The sequence below is a fragment of the Arabidopsis thaliana genome (genome assembly GCF_000001735.4).
Source record: "Arabidopsis thaliana chromosome 1 sequence".
Lineage (NCBI taxonomy): Eukaryota > Viridiplantae > Streptophyta > Magnoliopsida > Brassicales > Brassicaceae > Arabidopsis > Arabidopsis thaliana.
Window position 1 is genome coordinate 21,529,598 of NC_003070.9, and position 18,537 is coordinate 21,548,134.

Consider the following 18,537-nt stretch of genomic DNA (forward strand, 5'->3'; position numbering starts at 1 on the left):
AATCCTAAATCTAGAGAGTTCTTATATAAGATCTAGATTACATTATTCAAATTATCTAGATTATTCTATTAAAGTATCTAGATTTTTATGTTTAAGGAGGTGGAAGATGATTGTAGAAAATTTCTAGAATCTTTTAAGGAGATGGAAATGATGATATTTCTAAAGAAAACTTTAGAACTTAGATTTGGCCATAATTAATTATTGGATAATTGATCCAATAATTAAACTTTTGAATCAAGTTTAACTTTCAACATATTTCTGATTATTTGGAGCATACGACGTGAGTTCCGTCTATCTCCTTCACTCTACTGATTTTGGTGTAGCCCTTGTTTATTTGCTTATGTTTATCTTTTGATCTGATCTATAAATATATATACAGGTTATCAAAAGGCCTCCACCAAAACCAACTCAACATCTCCGCCTCCATCTCCGCCTCCATCTCCGCCGCGAGTTCCAGACGCTCAAGAATTGGAGTACCTTAAATCCGACTCTTTTCCCGAACACGATGCGTAGAGTTGTCATTCGGACGGAGGTGTGCGTTCCGATAAAATTAGGCTACCGCCGCGGCTTTCAGACCTTCTAGAATTGGAGAAATTGTTTCCCGAACGCGAGGCGCTGAGTTGTCCTTTGGACGGAGATGAGGATTCCAATGAACTTAGGCTACGGCCGCTGGTTCCAGACGCTCAAGAATGGAAGTACCCTAAATCCAAGTTATTTCCCAGACACGCGGCGTGGAGTTGTCATTCGGGCGGAGGTGGAGGTGGAGGCGGTGGCCGTGTATTTACAAATAAAGTAAATGCGGTAGAAGAATTCAACTTAGGAGGACTGAAGGACAGCGAATCCGATTCCGATTCCGAGTAGGGAACTTTTAAAACAACTTTGATTATGGATTTCGATATCCAGAATAATTTTAATTCACTGCTGTTGGACTTGATTAATTTCCTATCACATAACGTTTTGGTTTAACTTTGTACGACCACCACACTTGCTTTGCTCGTGTCATCCACAGTTTTATTTTTAATAAATGTTATCTGCTATGAGCGTTTTACTTTGGTTTATAACCGATGCATGACAATTACCGCCTTACCGGCACATCTCAGTCTTGTATGATGATTCGGTTGATTTCACTAACAACAAAATGCAATGAAGTAGTTTCATTAGGATATCTACACCCGAACTAGAGAGATAACCATTCCAGTTTAATATATATATAATCGTCCAATTCCTCTGGCTCTTGCTGCAATAAAACTAAAGGCAAAAGGTGGTGATGGAAGAGCTTTTTGTTGTTGTTGTTGCTAAATGGGTAAATATCATATAAAATGAAGAATTATGATTTACATGTAAATATCTAAGATTTAGTTCCTTGGCTAAAAAAATAAGGATAAAAAAAACAAGGAAGTAAACAAATTTCAAGGTAGAAACTTCATTCGAGCCAAAGGTGAAAGGCCCATAAGGTTAAAAAACTTTCTTCGGTGCCTCCTTGCATTTATAGAGTTGATGAATTTCCGATCAAGGATCTTAAAAACAAAAGCAGGAGCAACATGTTGTGAATTATGGAACATGCTATTTCTCTGCTTCCAAGTCGCGTAAATCACCGCGCGCTTGAGATACTAGTTTCCTTAGTGTAGAAGGAGCAAAAGTCCTTGTCATTCGAATCCATGACAAAATCTCATCCCAGTTCATGAACCGCATAGGATGCAGCTTTAGTCTGGACTGAACGAAGCTCCAGATTACCCTGTAAAACAGCAAGCCAACATTAAATGATCCCCAGTCTCTAGCTCAGAAGATGCGAGTAATTTTGAAGGTGTTAGAAAGATATTCATAGCTAGACTAAGCGAAAACACTATAACCTTCGTCAAGATTATGTACTACAAAGACGCTTTGATGATCTACGAAGATGATCACAAAACCTTATTTGATGACAAAGAGGTAACTGTTTCAATTGCCTCAATTTAAAGCTTTAATTAGTACTTGATCAATTGAATATGTCACGTCAGTGGAGGGTAGTTATGACAATAAATCCAGAGTTATAACCATACTTAGAGCAACCCCAATGATAAGGGACCATGAGAGGCTCTTTCAATTTTTTTAATTATAAATTTTGACATTGGAGTTGGTACAAAAAAAATTAGCTTTGTACTCCACAAGGATGATAACATGATTGATGGGTTCCATGGAAAATCAAGTAACATGCTTTTTCATCAAATTGGGCTCCATGTCAAACCCATCTGATCATCTAATTCTGGACTATATTTCATCATGTTCTTTTGTAATCTCTCATCTTTTACACTACTACGTTCTGTCTTCTATGTTTTTTAAACTTGTCTAGTTAATTTCATATAGTAATAATAGTCTATGTAGATACTCTCAAAGGCTTGATAAATTTTCATTTTGGCCCTCCTACATATAATTTTTAAATTTTCTCTAAAAGATGATCCCTGCTTACATATAGTTTTTAGGATCATTTTGAAAACTACATATTTATGAGTTGTAGTTTGAAAAGTACCCTTCTCTATTTAAAATAAAACTACTTTTATATATATGTAATATGACATTTTCCCAGATTTAAATTAAAAGCTATATTGTTAATAATTCAAAACTAAATTCAAAATTTGAAGAAAATTATAAACCAAATTCGAAATAAATATATATTATTATTATACATTCTTTTTTTCCGTTTTAAAATAAAGATGGTTTCTTGTTTTTTCTACTAAAATTAACAAGATAATATCTAAAATTAATATAAAGTTTATAGCTTACTGTCTCTATATCATGTTATATAAAGCCAAAAATCTCCAAAACTCCAAATATAAACTCAACGAAGTCTGCATCAATGGAAAACATGGCAAAGTAAATGTTCAAACCATATATCAGATAACTTTTCATTTAGTTGAATATTTGTTTTTTAATGAGTTAATTTCAAATAAGGCATTTGTTTTACAAATGTATTTGCTTTTAGGCACTTTTGACCCAGCATTTAAAAACAGGTACTATCACTACGTGAAAAGTCATATTTCTCCCTTATTCACTAGTGTCATCTTCTCCACACGTTCTATTTACTCACTCGCAAAGGACGAGACATGTGAACGGTTTCAATCGTTGAATCCTCAACGTTTGGTTATAATAGTTTATTAAGTTAATGCAGCGTTGAAATTGGAATTCAGAAACTGATCAAAATGGAATATCTGGCCGATGAAGATGATGAATAGAGAAATGTCGGTATCAAAAACAATTTTGATATTCCATGGCGATGTCTGATTCCAAATTTTATGATTTCTCAAACAAAAAGCCAATTAAGTGAAGTTTAAAGAGGAATCGAGATGCCTTTGCGTTGATTTAGAATTCAATTATAATTTATGGGTTGTTGTTCAGTGGCATAATTACACAAATACACATGTATATACATGCATATATACACAAAATCAGAACTGAAATTCTATAAATTCTATAAATTTTTTTGATTGGGTTCCCTATATACTATCTTAGGGTTTAATATTGTGTAATTAAAAACAAAATAAGTTTGCTTGAAAAATTAAGAAGAAATCGATTTGATCAGATTCTGCAACTATGTTCGATGAAGAAGAAGAGGAAAAGAAGACAAGGACAAAATTGTCCCAATTGAAGCAATAAATCGACACTGTTACATTCAACTGTGTAAAATACCTATTTTGAAATAACTTTATTTAAAATGCCTATTTTGAATATAAGCTCTTTTTTAATAGTAGAATATTCATTATTCCTTTTTCAAGAAATATACAGAATACCAAATCTTTAGAACCAATTTTGATAAAGTAAAACATTTATCTATTATTAAAAAATCGAGTTTTTATTTTGAATTTTAGATTTTTGGTTAATTATTAAAAAGTTTAAGTAAAGTTAATTAAGTTATTTTCATATATATATATATATATATATTTGTTTTCTTAAAAGAGGGCATTTTTCGAAAGTGTAAAAAACGAGGCGGTTTTCCCAATTTACTCTAGTTTTCAATGCGTATTAGTCCTTTGGAAACTCCGACTTAAACAGATCTGAAATTCCACCATTTTTTTTTCTGGAAGATCCATCGGGTACAAGTTTTAACTAAAAGAAACAGATCTGACTGATATAACTAAGACGATCCAATTCTATGTCTACACCATCAGGTTCAAATCCGTTACCAATGGCCGACAAGTTAGAAGCAAAAGGTGGAAATGGAGGGAAGATATGGGATGATGGAGTCCATGAAGGAGTGTCATAAATCTATATACAAGAGGGTTCTACAGGTCGTATAGCATCCATCAAGTTCGACTATGTCAAGAATGGTCAACCTAAAGCTGGATCAACCCATGGTGTCTCATATCACAATTTCACCGAGTGGGTATGTATGTCTTCTAGTTCTTGATGGGATCTTAGTATAATACTTGTTTAATGTGTATGATTCGGAAGACCAATGGATGTATATAGTTTTTGGTTAAATTTTTGTTTAGGTTTGGTTACTCTGTCTATGTCTAAATGTTTTGTCTGATTACAGTTGGAAATAACATAAAAACAGATGACTATTTCTACACAGTTCATCATCATCACCTTCTTTTAATCAAACTGAATTGTCCATATTTTGCAGTTTGATCTTAACCATACATGCGATGAGCATATCTTATCTGTGAAGTGTTACTACGATGATGGTGAGATACAAGGACTTGTGATCAAAACCAATATCAGGACGTCTGCATATATGGGATATAACATTGGTACTACGTTTACACTTGAAGTCAAAGGCAAGAAGATCGTTGGGTTTCATGGATCTTTTGATAAAAACCTTACCTCGCTTGGAGCTTATTTCGCACCGCTTTCTCCTGCTAAGTAATTTGCTTGATCGTGACTCACGAGCTTGATAATGTTGCTTGTTTATGCTTTGAATTTGTACTACTTTATTTGTATCATCTTCAATGTTTCTTTTCTTTGGATTGTCTTTCAGTCGTTTAAATAATTTTCGTAAACAAAGTGAGACTTATTATATGATAAATGTATTATTATGTCATTCATAGGACTATATATCAGTATTTTTGTCTTGACAATTTTAAATTTGATCCATAGATGTCATCTATATGACTCTATATGACTAAGTATGGTAAATCATGAAAACATCATCAAACAATAAGAAAATATCAAAAGAACAAGAACTTATAATTAAGTATGGTAAGTCACTTTAACATGTCTTGTGTTACAAAGGAGAAATTACATATTAAGTTAGTATAGGGCACATGTCCTACCTCCACATACCGTAGATACGCATACGCCCCACGCCAATCAATCCTTCGACATACTCATCTATTGAAATGAGTGCAGTGTGCTAAAACGAATTTTCGAGCGGGTCAGGAACGTTGTTAATTATAGTTAGTTTCTAACCAGATTAATATCATGTGGCCTATATACGAGAAACCCGTACATAACACCTAATTATCTAATGTGATGATAAATGCATAAATGAGAGAATGCTAAACTCTGGTAAAAAATTGGTGAACTCTTATCGATCAATGTATATACTGGATCATCATCCATAAGTGATGAAATCACAAACAACTTACAGCAAGAGACTCATTATAAATAGTAAAATAGACATGTGAAATGTGTCTTGGGGAAATATTTTTTTTGTTTATAAAAGAGACAATTTTTTAAAATTCCAATGAAAATTTACCAAGTTTTTTTTTGTAACTTTTACGTGTTTAATCTGAAAAAACATTGTTCATCTTCAACATTTCTCAATTGTTGCATTTTCTTATATCTAATCTATAAATCGTAAAAATTTAAACCGTAATCTCAAAATCCGATACCTTAACCGTCGTCTTAAATCTCAATGAAACTCATAAATTTTTTATTATATCGAGCACTGCCGACATCATAATCTTCTGTTTTCGTCTACCTTCCTTTTGATGTTGGGTCCATGGTTAATTTCATGTTACTTGCACGATAACGTCAGTCCATTGAAATAAATTTTAATTATTTAGTGTGAGAGGCTAGTTTAACAACCATCTGATGTGATAAGACCATTTGTGAGAATGTGAAATTTAATAAGGCAATTGTGAGACTTTTCAAGGATGAAAACCCTATCAGCATATTACATTCGGAATATATCGTATTTCATATAGTTTCCTCTAAATGTTTACCAATTTACTACAAGAAGCTATTTTTTAAGGTTCTGTATGTTTTTTTTTCCTTGATCATATTCTTATTCACTTAGTGAAATATATTTGATTTATTAACAGCTCTCTCCAAAAGATACCAAACATCCTTTTCAGTACGTTGGGAGTGGGTGCACCAACCCCAGATCTCATTACATATTAACACGACCGTTCACTTTCTAGAATGTCCTCCTCCAGTCCTCCTCCATATATTATTCTATCTCTATACATGCATCAAATCATAAAATGCAATAAGTGGAGCCACAAATCCCACTAAAGTCACCCTCACTAGATCTCATTACATATGTATACGACCGTGCACTTTCGAGAATGTCCTCCTCCATATATTATGATATCTACACGCATCAAACCATAAAATGCAAAAATTGTACCCACAAAACCTAAGAAAGTCATCTCTCTCCAGTCTCCACTATGGGCAGTTTTCTCTCCTTCTTTCTTATTTCTTCTCGAACACTAGCCCTCGTCCTAATTTCCGTCACAGGAGAAACCCTTGAATCTAATTTCTTGCATCACAAGAAAGAGAAACTAACTCATTTCAGAGTATACTGGCACGATATTGTAACCGGCCAAGATTCGTCTTCGGTGTCAATCATGAATCCTCCGAAAAAATACACGGGGGCAACGGGCTTTGGTCTCATGCGTATGATTGATAACCCTTTAACGCTCACACCAAAATTAAGCTCCAAAATGGTGGGAAGGGCACAAGGGTTTTATGCAGGCACATCTAAAGAAGAAATAGGATTATTGATGGCTATGAATTTTGCGATTCTTGATGGGAAATACAATGGAAGCACGATCACAGTGTTAGGAAGAAATTCAGTGTTTGATAAGGTGAGGGAGATGCCAGTGATTGGAGGAAGTGGACTTTTCCGATTTGCTAGGGGTTATGTTCAAGCTAGCACACATGAGTTTAATCTCAAGACAGGGAACGCCATCGTTGAGTATAATTGTTATCTTTTGCACTACTAATTTGTCATTTCTAGTTTATTATTATTTATTGTAAGGTTTTTCTTCTTCACATAGTGGTGGTGGTGGCCTGGTGGGGGACAGTGTTTCAGTCACTTTGACTACTTTTTCCTAGAATTTAGATCGCACTACTGGAGTAGACATATGATAGCTCACAATATAAAGCATTCATGTTATTTATCACTAAACCATTTAAGTTCTTAGTAAGCCATACATTATGTTAAATATTAGTAAGTGAACATTGAAGTGGAAGACTATTTCCACTCAGTATATACACTTCAACTTCTTTTTTTCTATCACCGCGGTTAAGATGATGGCTATAGTACACATTAGGAGTGTAATAGAAGACTGGAGTGTAATAGAAATGGTTAATACTAAAACTAGCGAGGCCAACACAGTATTATAAACGCTGTTTTTGCCCCAACTTTTTGGCAAATGAATAAGCTACAGTATAATATTTAGGCATGTCCATTTCCGACTTCCCAAACTTTTTATCTAGAATTTTAAAGTAAAACTTTGAACAATAAAACAAATCTCTCTGTATTTATATTTTGTCGAATAATATGTGTGAAAGAACCAAAATTTGGGAAATACTTAGAAAGAAGGACAAAAATATAGAATTTAAAAGTGACGAATATTTTAATAGATTTTTTTTTTTTTAACATTTGAATAAATAAACTATTCATACGAAAACTTATAACGGAAAAGTACCATAAAAAATTACGATCAGATAAAAATAATCATAAATATTTTAATGAAAAATTGGTAGATAAAAAGACACAACAGTTGCAAAAAGCAAAGTTATTATTATTATTATTTTTTTTTTTTATTTAATGGGCCTGCCCCTGAAATGAGCCAAAAGGCCTGATAGTGGCAAAGTTACACAGATACAAAATGAAGAAAAAATCCGGTGAGAAACCGGTGACTGAGATCTGATTTGGGCGGTTGCTGAGAGCAGAGACAAGGCTAGTAACTCCGGCAAATACAAAGTCCACAGTCTTATTTGTGTAAAGTTATTATTATTATTAGATACTATTAACTCTTATTATTATTATTATAATTATAATAATATTAACTCTTATTTGTGTAAACCATAGTCCCAACATTATAAAAAACCACTTGAGAGCTGCGGGTAGACCAATTCACCTTTTATTCCGTTATTACAATATTACTTTTTTTTTTTTCTTTTTTTCCAATTGTGTAAATATCATTTCGTATGTACAAAGATACATCTGAATATTAGAACTGAGGATTGTTCAATATTTACTCAACTCCATATCTCTCTGTCTGAAATATAGAATCCATAGTTAGTCTTGTCTGAACTTAATCTCCACTTCTCAAGACTACAATCTGACAAATTGTAATAACATCCATGAATCTTGACTTCACCTCTCTTTACTCTATCTCTTATCCATGAATAAGTTATCAAATTCATCACAGAATCCTTTATAGATTCCTACCCCAACACAAGAAAAAACACACACACACACACACACACACAAATCAGCTTCAGGTATAAGAGACCTAAGAATAAAAAGATGTTTGGAATTAGTTACCTTCTCACAGTTTCTGCATTGTTCATCAAAGGATAAATGTGATGAAGCTAATTGTGTTCTTAACTTAGCGGCTTTCCCATTCATAACCCACCTTTCTACTAAACTACACACACAAGAGTAGTTTCAATCAACAATCAAGAAAAATTTAAAGAGTTGTTTTAAGAACTTATTTATATATATCTACCTAGAGTGTTGCCCTTGGTGGTTTTGATGACTCATAAGTGCTGCAATTCCTCCACAATTGCTATGACCCATAACTATAATGTTCTCAACCTATGCAGAAACAGAATCATATATACATTCATTTCTTTTGCTACAATGTTCACTTTCTTATAATGTTTAAGCTTACCTGAAGAGTGGTGACCGCAAACTCAAGAGCCGAGTTGGTTTCTGTTGGTCCATTCTATCAAAAACAGGAAAACATTAAAAGGATTTTAGATGCATTCTTGATGGAAATTGTATAAGCACAAAAGGAGTGAGTTTAAAAAGCACCTGAACCGGGGTAACGAGATTGGCGACATTTCGGATAGTAAAAGCTTCACCAGGTTGAAATCCTAGTACATAAGATGGACATACCCTTGAATCTGCACATCCTATCACCATTACCTGTGTATATCCTTGTCAGTTTGGTTTAAACCTCGGTAATGTTCGTAAGAATTAGACTCATAAACCGCAATTTTCGAGTCGATTACGAATTGATGCTCACCTTTGGTGATTGAGCTATGGCCAAAGCTTTAAACTTTTCTATCTCCGGTCTGATTTTTAGATTTCATCCGTCAATTCAAAACGAATCAGAGAGAAAACAGAGCAAAAAGCAGAGTTCTTTTCTTTTGGTTATAACAAAATCAAGAACATGAGTTTCTTGCTTACAGATACTTTTGTCTCTTGAATTTCAGAAATCTGTGTCTCATTTCATCCAGAAAATCATAACTTGTCTCTGTTTCTCTGTTTAGATCCATAAATTCTTCCCTGATTCCTAATTCTTGAACCATGTTTGTTCTCCTATGATACAAAAAAACAGAGTAATCTCTGTCTTTATTCTTTGATTCACTTTTTTTTTTAAAGAACTATAAAGACCAAACTTTATCTTATCACCTGGGTAGTAATCTTATTGCTTTTGCTTCACCAAGCTGAAACCGATCCGATCCAATTTGTTGCAGCTTCAAAAAGTAAATGGAAATTTTTGAATAGTTTGAATAAAATCATATTTGAAGTTATGTGATTAAGGAAATAAAGATCAAGGTGCGTGACTTACTTTGTGTAAGCAACCATTTTGATGAACTGATGTTGCAGAGACTAGACGACGAGCTCTTCCACCTGATCAAGGCAACAAAACGATGTCGTTTAGGGAAATAGTTTCAGCTGAACTGTGATCAGATTTTGATCTTAAGACTCACCTAGTGTAAACGCCATTTTTGAGGAGAAGTCTTTTTTTTTTTTTTTTTTTTTCTTTCAGTTTTTGCTCAGGTCTTTGATCTCTACTATTATAGTATCTTTTAGATGTTTGGTTGTGTATTATTTTCTATTAATAGTGCAAAGTGATTCCTCATTTGGATTAGTAATAAAACAGTTTAAACTCAATTTTGTAAAGAAGAAGAACTAACACATGAATTTTGCAATAAAAGAGAATGAGTTGGCAAAAGCTTATCTAGAGAAGAAGAAAAGTTACGCAAGTGATACGTCTCTTTGCCTGGTCACAAGTCATATCCACTTGTCAATATAATCCAGCACCAATCGTTGTTGAAGAAAATGATAATATTATTTTTTGTGATCCATTAAGAAGACCGAAAGATATAATCCCACAGATCAAACATTTTTAGACGGTTAAAAGTTAAAACATTTGGCTATAATTGTAAAGCCCAATCTCTCAATTTGGTTACTATTGGACTTGTACGTTAGTTAACAAGGATCACCTTTATAAATTAATTAATTTATAGAAAAATAATTGTGTAAAATATTAGAACTAAATTCAAATAAAAACAAATACAAATTTAAGCAAAACAATATTTAAAATATATTTCAATTTTTTTTAGATATATTATATATATATTTAATACACTTATATAATTATTAATTTATAATATTAATAAAATCATATATTTATAAAAAAATATTATCTTATTAATTTATCGATTTGTGTCATTTTTTACATTAATCACAATTCAGAACAGAATTTTTTTATTAATTTATAAAACTTATTAATTTATTTAGTATTGATTTATCAATGTTTTACAATAAACCGTTGAACACATAAAAGAAAAGTCAAAGTTTTCTGCCAAAATCTTCTTGAAGATTACGATCTAATTAATTACAAAGATACTAAAGATTTCTTCATATAATATCATCGATAATATTACCAAGTCATTGACTTGAGCTACAAACTCTCTTCCCCTTCTTTGTTTGTATTGGTTATTTGCAGAAATGTTGATATTCACTATACCGCAGTTTTTCTTCGCAGCATGGGTCATGGTTGTATCACTACAAATGCAAGGGTATATAAGTTGCATCGAGAAGGAGAGGAAGGGATTGTTGGAGCTCAAGGCTTATGTGAACAAGGAATATTCATATGATTGGTCTAATGACACGAAGAGTGATTGTTGCCGATGGGAAAGAGTGGAGTGTGATCGTACAAGTGGACGTGTGATCGGCCTCTTCTTGAATCAAACATTCAGTGATCCAATCCTGATAAATCTTTCCTTGTTTCACCCCTTTGAAGAATTGCGGACTTTAAACTTATATGATTTCGGATGCACAGGCTGGTTCGATGATATCCATGGTATATCTTTCATCAATTCCATTTATTATTCTTTTTTGCTTAATTTCTTGGTAGGGACAAGATTGTGAAATGTTAATACATGTGCATGGTAATATGAATAGTATAAATAAGTGGTGGAATAATTATCTTAAGAGTCTTTGAACAATTAGTTAGTATGGAGATTTCTAGTTTTGAAAGAGACTATTGGCCAATTATAAAAGTGTTTTACAAGATCTATTGGCCTTTTGTTTTATAGGGTATAAAAGCCTTGGGAAATTAAAAAAACTTGAGATCCTCGATATGGGTAACAACGAAGTCAATAACAGTGTCTTACCCTTTCTAAATGCCGCTTCTTCGCTTAGAACTTTAATTCTTCATGGAAACAATATGGAAGGTACTTTTCCAATGAAAGGTACGCCCATTTTCTAGTCTATATGCATTTGAATATCAAGTATGTAATTGAGTACCAGTTCCAAAGTGATATTATTAGTTTCAAACATATGTTCAGCTCATCTTCATTCTTTTTTGTGTTCATATATTCTGAAGAGCTAAAAGACTTGAGTAATCTAGAACTGTTGGATCTAAGTGGGAACTTGCTCAATGGCCCTGTGCCAGGTACTACTAAAGTTTTTATTCACCTCTCATTCTCTTTTCAAATATTCATCTTAGTTAACCTTTGTCAAAAATATATATACTGATGGCAGGCTTGGCGGTTTTGCATAAGCTTCATGCTTTGGATTTAAGTGACAACACATTTTCTGGATCATTAGGAAGAGAAGGTATGTATCATGAAAATTAATTTAACTATTATTATTACAGTTATTAACCTTTGAACCCAAAAAACAAAAAAAGAGAGTTTATATTCACGTGTTTGACAAAATATATGGATACGAGTTTATTTTTAGTATATACATGACAGTTCATCAAAATATCCGTGAACAAAAGATGATATACAGCCAAACATTTTGTAAACCGGTCATTTTTCTAAAAAAAAATAGTTTCTTTAGCATTTTAGGAATTATATATATAGTAGTTTGCATATAAGTATTTTTTAAATTATTAATTTGTCAAATAATTTTTAAAAGAAAAAAAACATTCTAATCTTAATGTGCCTTTGCTTGTCATTGTTATAGGACTTTGTCAATTAAAAAATTTGCAAGAGCTTGATTTGAGTCAAAACGAATTTACCGGTCCATTTCCTCAGTGTTTTAGTAGCTTAACCCAACTCCAAGTTCTTGATATGTCTTCAAACCAATTCAATGGGACGCTTCCATCTGTTATCAGCAATCTTGATTCTCTTGAGTATTTATCTCTCTCAGATAATAAGTTTGAGGGTTTCTTCTCTTTCGATTTGATCGCCAACCTTTCTAAGCTCAAGGTGTTCAAACTTTCATCAAAATCTAGTTTGCTGCATATAGAGTCAGAAATCTCCCTACAACTGAAGTTTCGGTTGAGTGTTATTGATTTAAAATATTGCAACTTGGAAGCAGTTCCTAGCTTTCTTCAACAGCAGAAAGATTTGCGTCTAATTAATCTCTCCAACAACAAGTTGACCGGAATATCTCCATCTTGGTTTTTGGAGAACTATCCAAAACTTCGAGTTTTGCTTTTATGGAACAACTCATTCACTATCTTTCATCTTCCAAGACTACTTGTTCATAGTTTGCATGTTTTGGATCTATCAGTCAACAAGTTTGATGAATGGCTTCCCAACAATATCGGACATGTGCTTCCCAATATAAGTCACTTGAATCTTTCGAATAATGGGTTTCAAGGGAATTTGCCTTCTTCGTTTAGTGAGATGAAAAAGATCTTCTTCTTGGACTTATCACATAATAACTTGTCAGGCAGTCTACCAAAGAAATTTTGCATTGGTTGTTCTTCATTAAGTATTTTGAAGCTTTCATACAACAGATTTAGTGGCAAGATTTTCCCACAACCAATGAAGTTGGAGTCGTTGAGGGTGTTGATTGCGGATAACAATCAATTTACCGAGATCACGGATGTGTTGATTCATTCAAAGGGTTTAGTATTTCTCGAACTGTCGAATAATTCTCTACAAGGTGTCATCCCAAGTTGGTTTGGAGGCTTTTATTTCTTGTATCTTTCGGTTTCGGATAATCTCCTAAATGGTACAATACCAAGCACCCTCTTTAACGTATCTTTCCAGCTTTTGGACCTCTCACGAAACAAGTTTTCCGGTAACTTGCCTTCACACTTCAGTTTTCGGCATATGGGTTTGTTGTACCTCCATGATAATGAATTCAGTGGGCCAGTTCCAAGTACATTGCTAGAAAATGTTATGTTACTCGATCTACGAAATAACAAGTTATCCGGCACTATCCCACGATTTGTCAGCAACCGATATTTTCTTTATCTTTTGTTGAGGGGTAACGCATTAACGGGTCATATCCCAACTAGTCTTTGTGAGCTAAAGAGCATCAGGGTTTTGGATCTTGCTAATAACAGATTGAATGGTTCGATACCTCCATGCCTTAACAATGTATCCTTTGGGAGGAGCTTAGACTATGAGATAGATCCTGACTTTGGATCATCATATGGCATGGTTAGAGCAGATCAAGAATTAGAGGAGTCGTATTCTAGGTCCTTGGTTTTACCACTTGAGTTTGAGCTAGATTACTCAGGCTATTTGGACTTCACAGTGGAATTTGCATCAAAGAGAAGATATGATTCTTACATGGGAGAAAGTTTCAAGTTCATGTTTGGACTGGATTTTTCAAGTAATGAACTTATTGGTGAAATCCCGAGAGAGCTAGGAGATTTTCAAAGAATACGTGCTTTGAATTTGTCTCACAATTCCTTGTCAGGTTTAGTACCTGAAAGCTTCTCCAATCTAACAGATATAGAGAGCATTGATCTTTCGTTTAACGTGTTGCATGGACCAATACCTCATGACCTAACCAAGTTAGACTATATAGTTGTGTTTAATGTTTCATACAACAACCTCTCGGGCTTAATTCCAAGTCAAGGAAAGTTTTTAAGCTTGGATGTAACCAATTACATTGGTAATCCTTTTCTATGTGGGACAACTATAAATAAAAGTTGCGATGATAACACTAGTGGTTTCAAGGAAATAGATTCTCATAGTGGAGATGACGAAACAGCAATCGATATGGAGACATTTTATTGGAGCCTCTTCGCCACATACGGTATAACATGGATGGCATTTATTGTGTTTCTTTGCTTTGATTCACCTTGGCGCCAAGCATGGTTTCGCCTTGTTAATGTGTTTGTCAGTTTTCTCAAATGTGTTTGATTTGGTGTTTTCAATGGTAAATCATTTCTTTTGTATTTACACTATGTAAATCAAGTTTGTTGTGCACTATATATTTGGAATCTCTTTGTGAAAATGTTTTTGCTGGATTTAAATAGTCTTTTTGGTATTGAATAAAAAAACACACTTGAAACTTAGCTAAACTACATAATAGATCAAAGTCAAAGCTCTACGCCAAAGATTCCTTGATCCCTTTGAGTTTAAGTATAGAGTTGACTTAAGTCTATTTAAAATAAAACTAGTCAAAGTCTTCTGCCAAGATTCTTCAGTAAAGTCAAAATCTTCCGCCAAAGTCTCCACTCATTATGCCATCATAATTCTTTGCCAGGTCGAGATAAATCTGAATCTTGAGAATAGTTCTTTTATTTAACAAAAAAAGTTAGGAATAGTTCCTAATGTCAAATTAGAACAATGTTAATGATGTTCTCTCCAGCATTTGTAATGGTAATGGACCTAATGGTGCTGGTTATGATGATAATGATGATGGTATCATCGCTGGATGCGCATGGGCATATAAGTTGCATCGAAAGCGAAAGGAAAGGACTGCTAGAGCTCAAGGCATATCTCAACATATCCGAGTACCCGTATGATTGGCCTAATGACACGAACAACAGCGACTGTTGCAAATGGGAAAGAGTCAAGTGTGATCTTACCAGCGGGCGTGTGATTGGTCTTCTCTTGACTGACACATACTATCCTCCTCCCCTACTAAATCTTTCCTTGTTCTATCCATTTGGAGAATTACAAACTCTTAATTTAAGTAATTTCTGGTGTCAAGGCTGGTTCGATCATATCCATGGTATATAAATGATCTTTTACTTCCCTTTCTATTAACAACTTTTTAGTCTATTTTTTTCATGAACACATAATTATAAGCCATCGTCATTTTCAAGTTAACATCATTGGGTTTTATACATGCAGGTTATAAAAGCTTTGAGAGATTGAAAAATCTTGAGATCCTTGATATTAGTGAAAACGGCGTCAATAATACTGTCTTACCGTTTATAAACACGGCTTCTTCGCTTAAAACTTTAATTCTTCATGGAAACAATATGGAAGGTACTTTTCCAATGAAAGGTACGTACGTCCACTTTCAGGTCTTAATAAGTTCAATATTAAGGTCTCGTAGTCATAGTTGATGAGTACTTGTTACTATTCTTGTATTAAACTTGAGGAACCTATATATTTTCAGAACTTATAAACTTGAGAAATCTAGAACTGCTGGATCTAAGTAAGAACCAGTTTGTTGGGCCAGTGCCAGGTAAAAATCTAGCAAATTTATTCATAGATCCAAAATATTGATCTAGGACACTTGCCAAAATTCTCTCTTCATAACTTTTTTTCCTTATTACCACAGACTTGGCAAATTTTCATAACCTTCAAGGTTTGGACATGAGTGATAACAAATTTTCTGGGTCAAACAAAGGTACGTTAAGACTTTTTTTTTTCTTTTGTGTGTGATAAGTTGTGTATCATTTTCTTATCCATTGACGTGTGACTTTGGCAGGACTTTGTCAACTGAAAAATTTACGAGAGCTTGATCTAAGTCAAAACAAATTTACAGGTCAATTTCCTCAATGTTTTGATAGCTTGACCCAACTCCAAGTTCTTGATATCTCTTCAAACAACTTCAATGGTACAGTTCCATCTCTTATCAGAAATCTTGATTCTGTTGAGTATTTAGCTCTCTCGGATAATGAGTTTAAGGGTTTCTTTTCTTTGGAATTAATCGCCAACCTCTCGAAGCTCAAGGTATTCAAACTTTCATCAAGATCTAATTTGTTGCGTCTAAAAAAGTTGTCCTCCTTACAGCCAAAGTTTCAGCTAAGTGTCATCGAGCTACAAAATTGCAACTTGGAAAATGTTCCAAGCTTTATTCAACACCAGAAGGATTTGCATGTGATTAACCTCTCCAACAACAAGTTAACTGGAGTATTTCCCTATTGGCTTTTGGAGAAATATCCAAATCTTCGGGTTTTGCTTTTGCAGAACAACTCTTTAACCATGCTTGAGTTGCCAAGACTACTTAATCATACTTTGCAGATTTTGGATTTATCAGCCAATAATTTTGATCAACGGCTTCCAGAGAACATTGGAAAGGTTCTTCCAAATATAAGGCACTTGAATCTTTCCAACAATGGGTTTCAATGGATACTACCATCGTCATTCGGTGAGATGAAAGATATTAAGTTCTTGGACTTATCTCATAATAATTTCTCTGGAAGTCTACCAATGAAGTTTCTTATTGGTTGTTCTTCATTGCACACTTTGAAGCTTTCATACAACAAATTCTTTGGTCAAATTTTCCCAAAACAGACAAACTTTGGGAGTTTGGTCGTGTTGATTGCGAATAACAATCTATTTACTGGGATCGCAGATGGGTTGCGTAACGTGCAATCTCTTGGAGTGCTCGACTTGTCGAATAACTATCTACAAGGTGTCATTCCAAGTTGGTTCGGCGGCTTTTTCTTTGCCTATCTTTTTCTCTCCAACAATCTTTTAGAAGGTACCTTGCCAAGCACGCTTTTTAGTAAACCTACATTTAAAATTTTGGACCTCTCTGGAAACAAGTTCTCGGGGAACTTACCTTCGCACTTCACTGGTATGGATATGAGTCTATTGTATCTCAACGACAATGAGTTCAGTGGGACAATTCCAAGTACATTGATAAAAGATGTTTTGGTACTTGATCTGCGAAATAACAAATTGTCCGGGACTATTCCGCATTTTGTCAAGAACGAGTTTATCCTCTCTCTTTTGTTGAGGGGTAACACATTAACGGGTCATATTCCTACTGATCTATGTGGTCTAAGAAGCATTAGGATCTTGGATCTTGCCAACAACAGATTGAAGGGATCTATACCAACATGTCTCAACAATGTATCATTTGGGAGGAGGTTAAACTATGAGGTTAATGGCGACAAATTACCATTTGAAATCAATGACGATGAAGAATTCGCTGTGTATTCTAGGTTATTGGTTTTACCACGTCAGTATTCTCCAGACTACACCGGCGTTTTGATGTTCAATGTTGAATTTGCATCAAAGAGTAGGTATGATTCTTACACTCAAGAAAGTTTCAACTTTATGTTTGGACTTGATCTGTCAAGTAATGAACTCAGTGGTGACATACCAAAGGAGCTTGGAGATCTTCAGAGAATACGTGCTTTAAATCTGTCTCATAATTCCTTGTCAGGTTTGATACCTCAAAGCTTCTCCAATCTAACGGATATTGAGAGCATTGATCTTTCGTTTAACTTGTTGCGGGGACCGATACCTCAAGATCTATCCAAGTTAGACTATATGGTTGTATTCAATGTGTCCTACAACAACCTCTCAGGCTCCATTCCAAGTCACGGAAAATTTTCTACGTTGGATGAAACCAACTTCATTGGTAATCTTCTTCTCTGTGGTTCAGCTATAAACAGAAGTTGTGATGATAACAGCACTACCGAGTTCCTTGAATCTGATGATCAAAGCGGGGATGAGGAAACAACAATCGATATGGAAATTTTCTACTGGAGTCTTGCTGCTACCTATGGTGTAACATGGATCACATTTATTGTGTTTCTTTGCTTTGATTCACCTTGGCGCCGAGTATGGTTTCACTTTGTTGATGCTTTTATCAGTCTTTTCAAGTGTGTTTGATTTGGTGTATTTTCATTGGTATTTCAACTATATTCCATGTTGTTTCACTTTGTAAGGTCGTCGAAAGTTCAAAGTTTGTTGTCTTTCTTTCTGGTATATATCTTTTTGAAAGTGTTTCCGTTGGATTTAAGATAATCA

The 18,537-nt window shown here is 34.0% G+C and overlaps 5 protein-coding genes and 1 non-coding gene across 16 annotated transcripts; 4 read left to right on the top strand and 2 right to left on the bottom strand.

Annotated features, from left to right (window-relative positions):
• Window positions 1-505: 505 nt before the first annotated feature.
• On the top strand, window positions 506-861 carry AT1G58150 (phosphoglycerate kinase; the record flags this gene model as incomplete). Its single annotated transcript, NM_104596.1, has 2 exons — window positions 506-532; window positions 613-861. The coding sequence occupies 2 exons, from the start codon at window positions 506-508 to the stop codon at window positions 859-861; spliced, it is 276 nt and encodes a 91-aa protein (NP_176111.1).
• A 429-nt stretch (window positions 862-1,290) lies between these two features.
• On the bottom strand, window positions 1,291-1,991 carry AT1G08197. Of its 2 annotated transcripts, NR_143412.1 has the most exons (2): window positions 1,851-1,991; window positions 1,291-1,735 (listed from the first exon to the last, which is right to left on the bottom strand). It is a non-coding gene; the product is annotated as an uncharacterized misc_RNA (transcript). The 2 variants fall into 2 exon arrangements; NR_143413.1 differs by having other exon boundaries at window positions 1,291-1,991.
• A 2,135-nt stretch (window positions 1,992-4,126) lies between these two features.
• Window positions 4,127-4,843, top strand: JAX1 (jacalin lectin-like protein; the record flags this gene model as incomplete). Its single annotated transcript, NM_104597.3, has 3 exons — window positions 4,127-4,184; window positions 4,263-4,357; window positions 4,601-4,843. The coding sequence occupies 3 exons, from the start codon at window positions 4,127-4,129 to the stop codon at window positions 4,841-4,843; spliced, it is 396 nt and encodes a 131-aa protein (NP_176112.3).
• Window positions 4,844-6,297: 1,454 nt separating this feature from the next.
• Window positions 6,298-7,619, top strand: AT1G58170 (Disease resistance-responsive (dirigent-like protein) family protein). Its single transcript, NM_104598.3, has one exon. The coding sequence runs from the start codon at window positions 6,591-6,593 to the stop codon at window positions 7,146-7,148; it is 558 nt and encodes a 185-aa protein (NP_176113.1). The 5' UTR covers window positions 6,298-6,590; the 3' UTR covers window positions 7,149-7,619.
• A 360-nt stretch (window positions 7,620-7,979) lies between these two features.
• BCA6 (beta carbonic anhydrase 6) lies at window positions 7,980-10,441 on the bottom strand. Of its 7 annotated transcripts, none has more exons than NM_001198330.1 (11): window positions 10,099-10,317; window positions 9,957-10,018; window positions 9,797-9,861; window positions 9,572-9,703; window positions 9,408-9,456; window positions 9,194-9,307; window positions 9,051-9,104; window positions 8,886-8,974; window positions 8,702-8,804; window positions 8,318-8,601; window positions 8,173-8,222 (listed from the first exon to the last, which is right to left on the bottom strand). In NM_001198330.1, exons 1-10 carry the CDS (start codon window positions 10,112-10,114, stop codon window positions 8,413-8,415), a joined length of 873 nt encoding a protein of 290 aa, NP_001185259.1. In that variant the 5' UTR covers window positions 10,115-10,317; the 3' UTR covers window positions 8,173-8,222; window positions 8,318-8,412. The 7 variants fall into 7 exon arrangements, with proteins under 7 accessions (NP_176114.2, NP_001320703.1, NP_001031206.1 ...); NM_179492.4 differs by lacking the exon at window positions 8,173-8,222 and having other exon boundaries at window positions 8,255-8,432; window positions 8,535-8,601; window positions 10,099-10,379; NM_104599.5 differs by having other exon boundaries at window positions 7,980-8,601; window positions 10,099-10,441.
• Window positions 10,442-10,986: 545 nt separating this feature from the next.
• RLP9 (receptor like protein 9) lies at window positions 10,987-18,522 on the top strand. 4 transcript variants are annotated; one of them, NM_001198331.1, is made up of 8 exons: window positions 11,035-11,477; window positions 11,713-11,868; window positions 12,003-12,071; window positions 12,161-12,235; window positions 15,673-15,828; window positions 15,944-16,012; window positions 16,109-16,177; window positions 16,259-18,515. In NM_001198331.1, exons 1-8 carry the CDS (start codon window positions 11,123-11,125, stop codon window positions 18,397-18,399), a joined length of 3,090 nt encoding a protein of 1,029 aa, NP_001185260.1. In that variant the 5' UTR covers window positions 11,035-11,122; the 3' UTR covers window positions 18,400-18,515. The 4 variants fall into 4 exon arrangements, with proteins under 4 accessions (NP_176115.2, NP_001185260.1, NP_001322351.1 ...); NM_104600.3 differs by lacking the exons at window positions 15,673-15,828; window positions 15,944-16,012; window positions 16,109-16,177; window positions 16,259-18,515 and adding an exon at window positions 12,590-14,966 and having other exon boundaries at window positions 10,987-11,477; NM_001333819.1 differs by lacking the exons at window positions 11,035-11,477; window positions 11,713-11,868; window positions 12,003-12,071; window positions 12,161-12,235 and adding an exon at window positions 14,868-15,550 and having other exon boundaries at window positions 16,259-18,522.
• Window positions 18,523-18,537: the final 15 nt, after the last annotated feature.

What these genes read in the sequence shown, in the direction of transcription:
- BCA6 (NM_104599.5), bottom strand. An exon ending in CCATAGCTCAATCACCAAAG is followed by an intron (nt 9,308 to 9,407) that starts GTGAGCATCAAT and finishes GGATATACACAG; the next exon opens with GTAATGGTGATAGGATGTGC. An exon ending in TTGCGGTCACCACTCTTCAG is followed by an intron (nt 8,975 to 9,050) that starts GTAAGCTTAAAC and finishes GTTTCTGCATAG; the next exon opens with GTTGAGAACATTATAGTTAT.
- AT1G58170 (NM_104598.3), top strand. Translation starts at nt 6,591, where the DNA reads ATGGGCAGTTTTCTCTCCTTCTTTCTTATTTCTTCTCGAACACTAGCC.
- RLP9 (NM_001198331.1), top strand. Translation starts at nt 11,123, where the DNA reads ATGTTGATATTCACTATACCGCAGTTTTTCTTCGCAGCATGGGTCATG. An exon ending in AGGTACTTTTCCAATGAAAG is followed by an intron (nt 15,829 to 15,943) that starts GTACGTACGTCC and finishes ATATATTTTCAG; the next exon opens with AACTTATAAACTTGAGAAAT. An exon ending in ATTTTCTGGGTCAAACAAAG is followed by an intron (nt 16,178 to 16,258) that starts GTACGTTAAGAC and finishes TGACTTTGGCAG; the next exon opens with GACTTTGTCAACTGAAAAAT.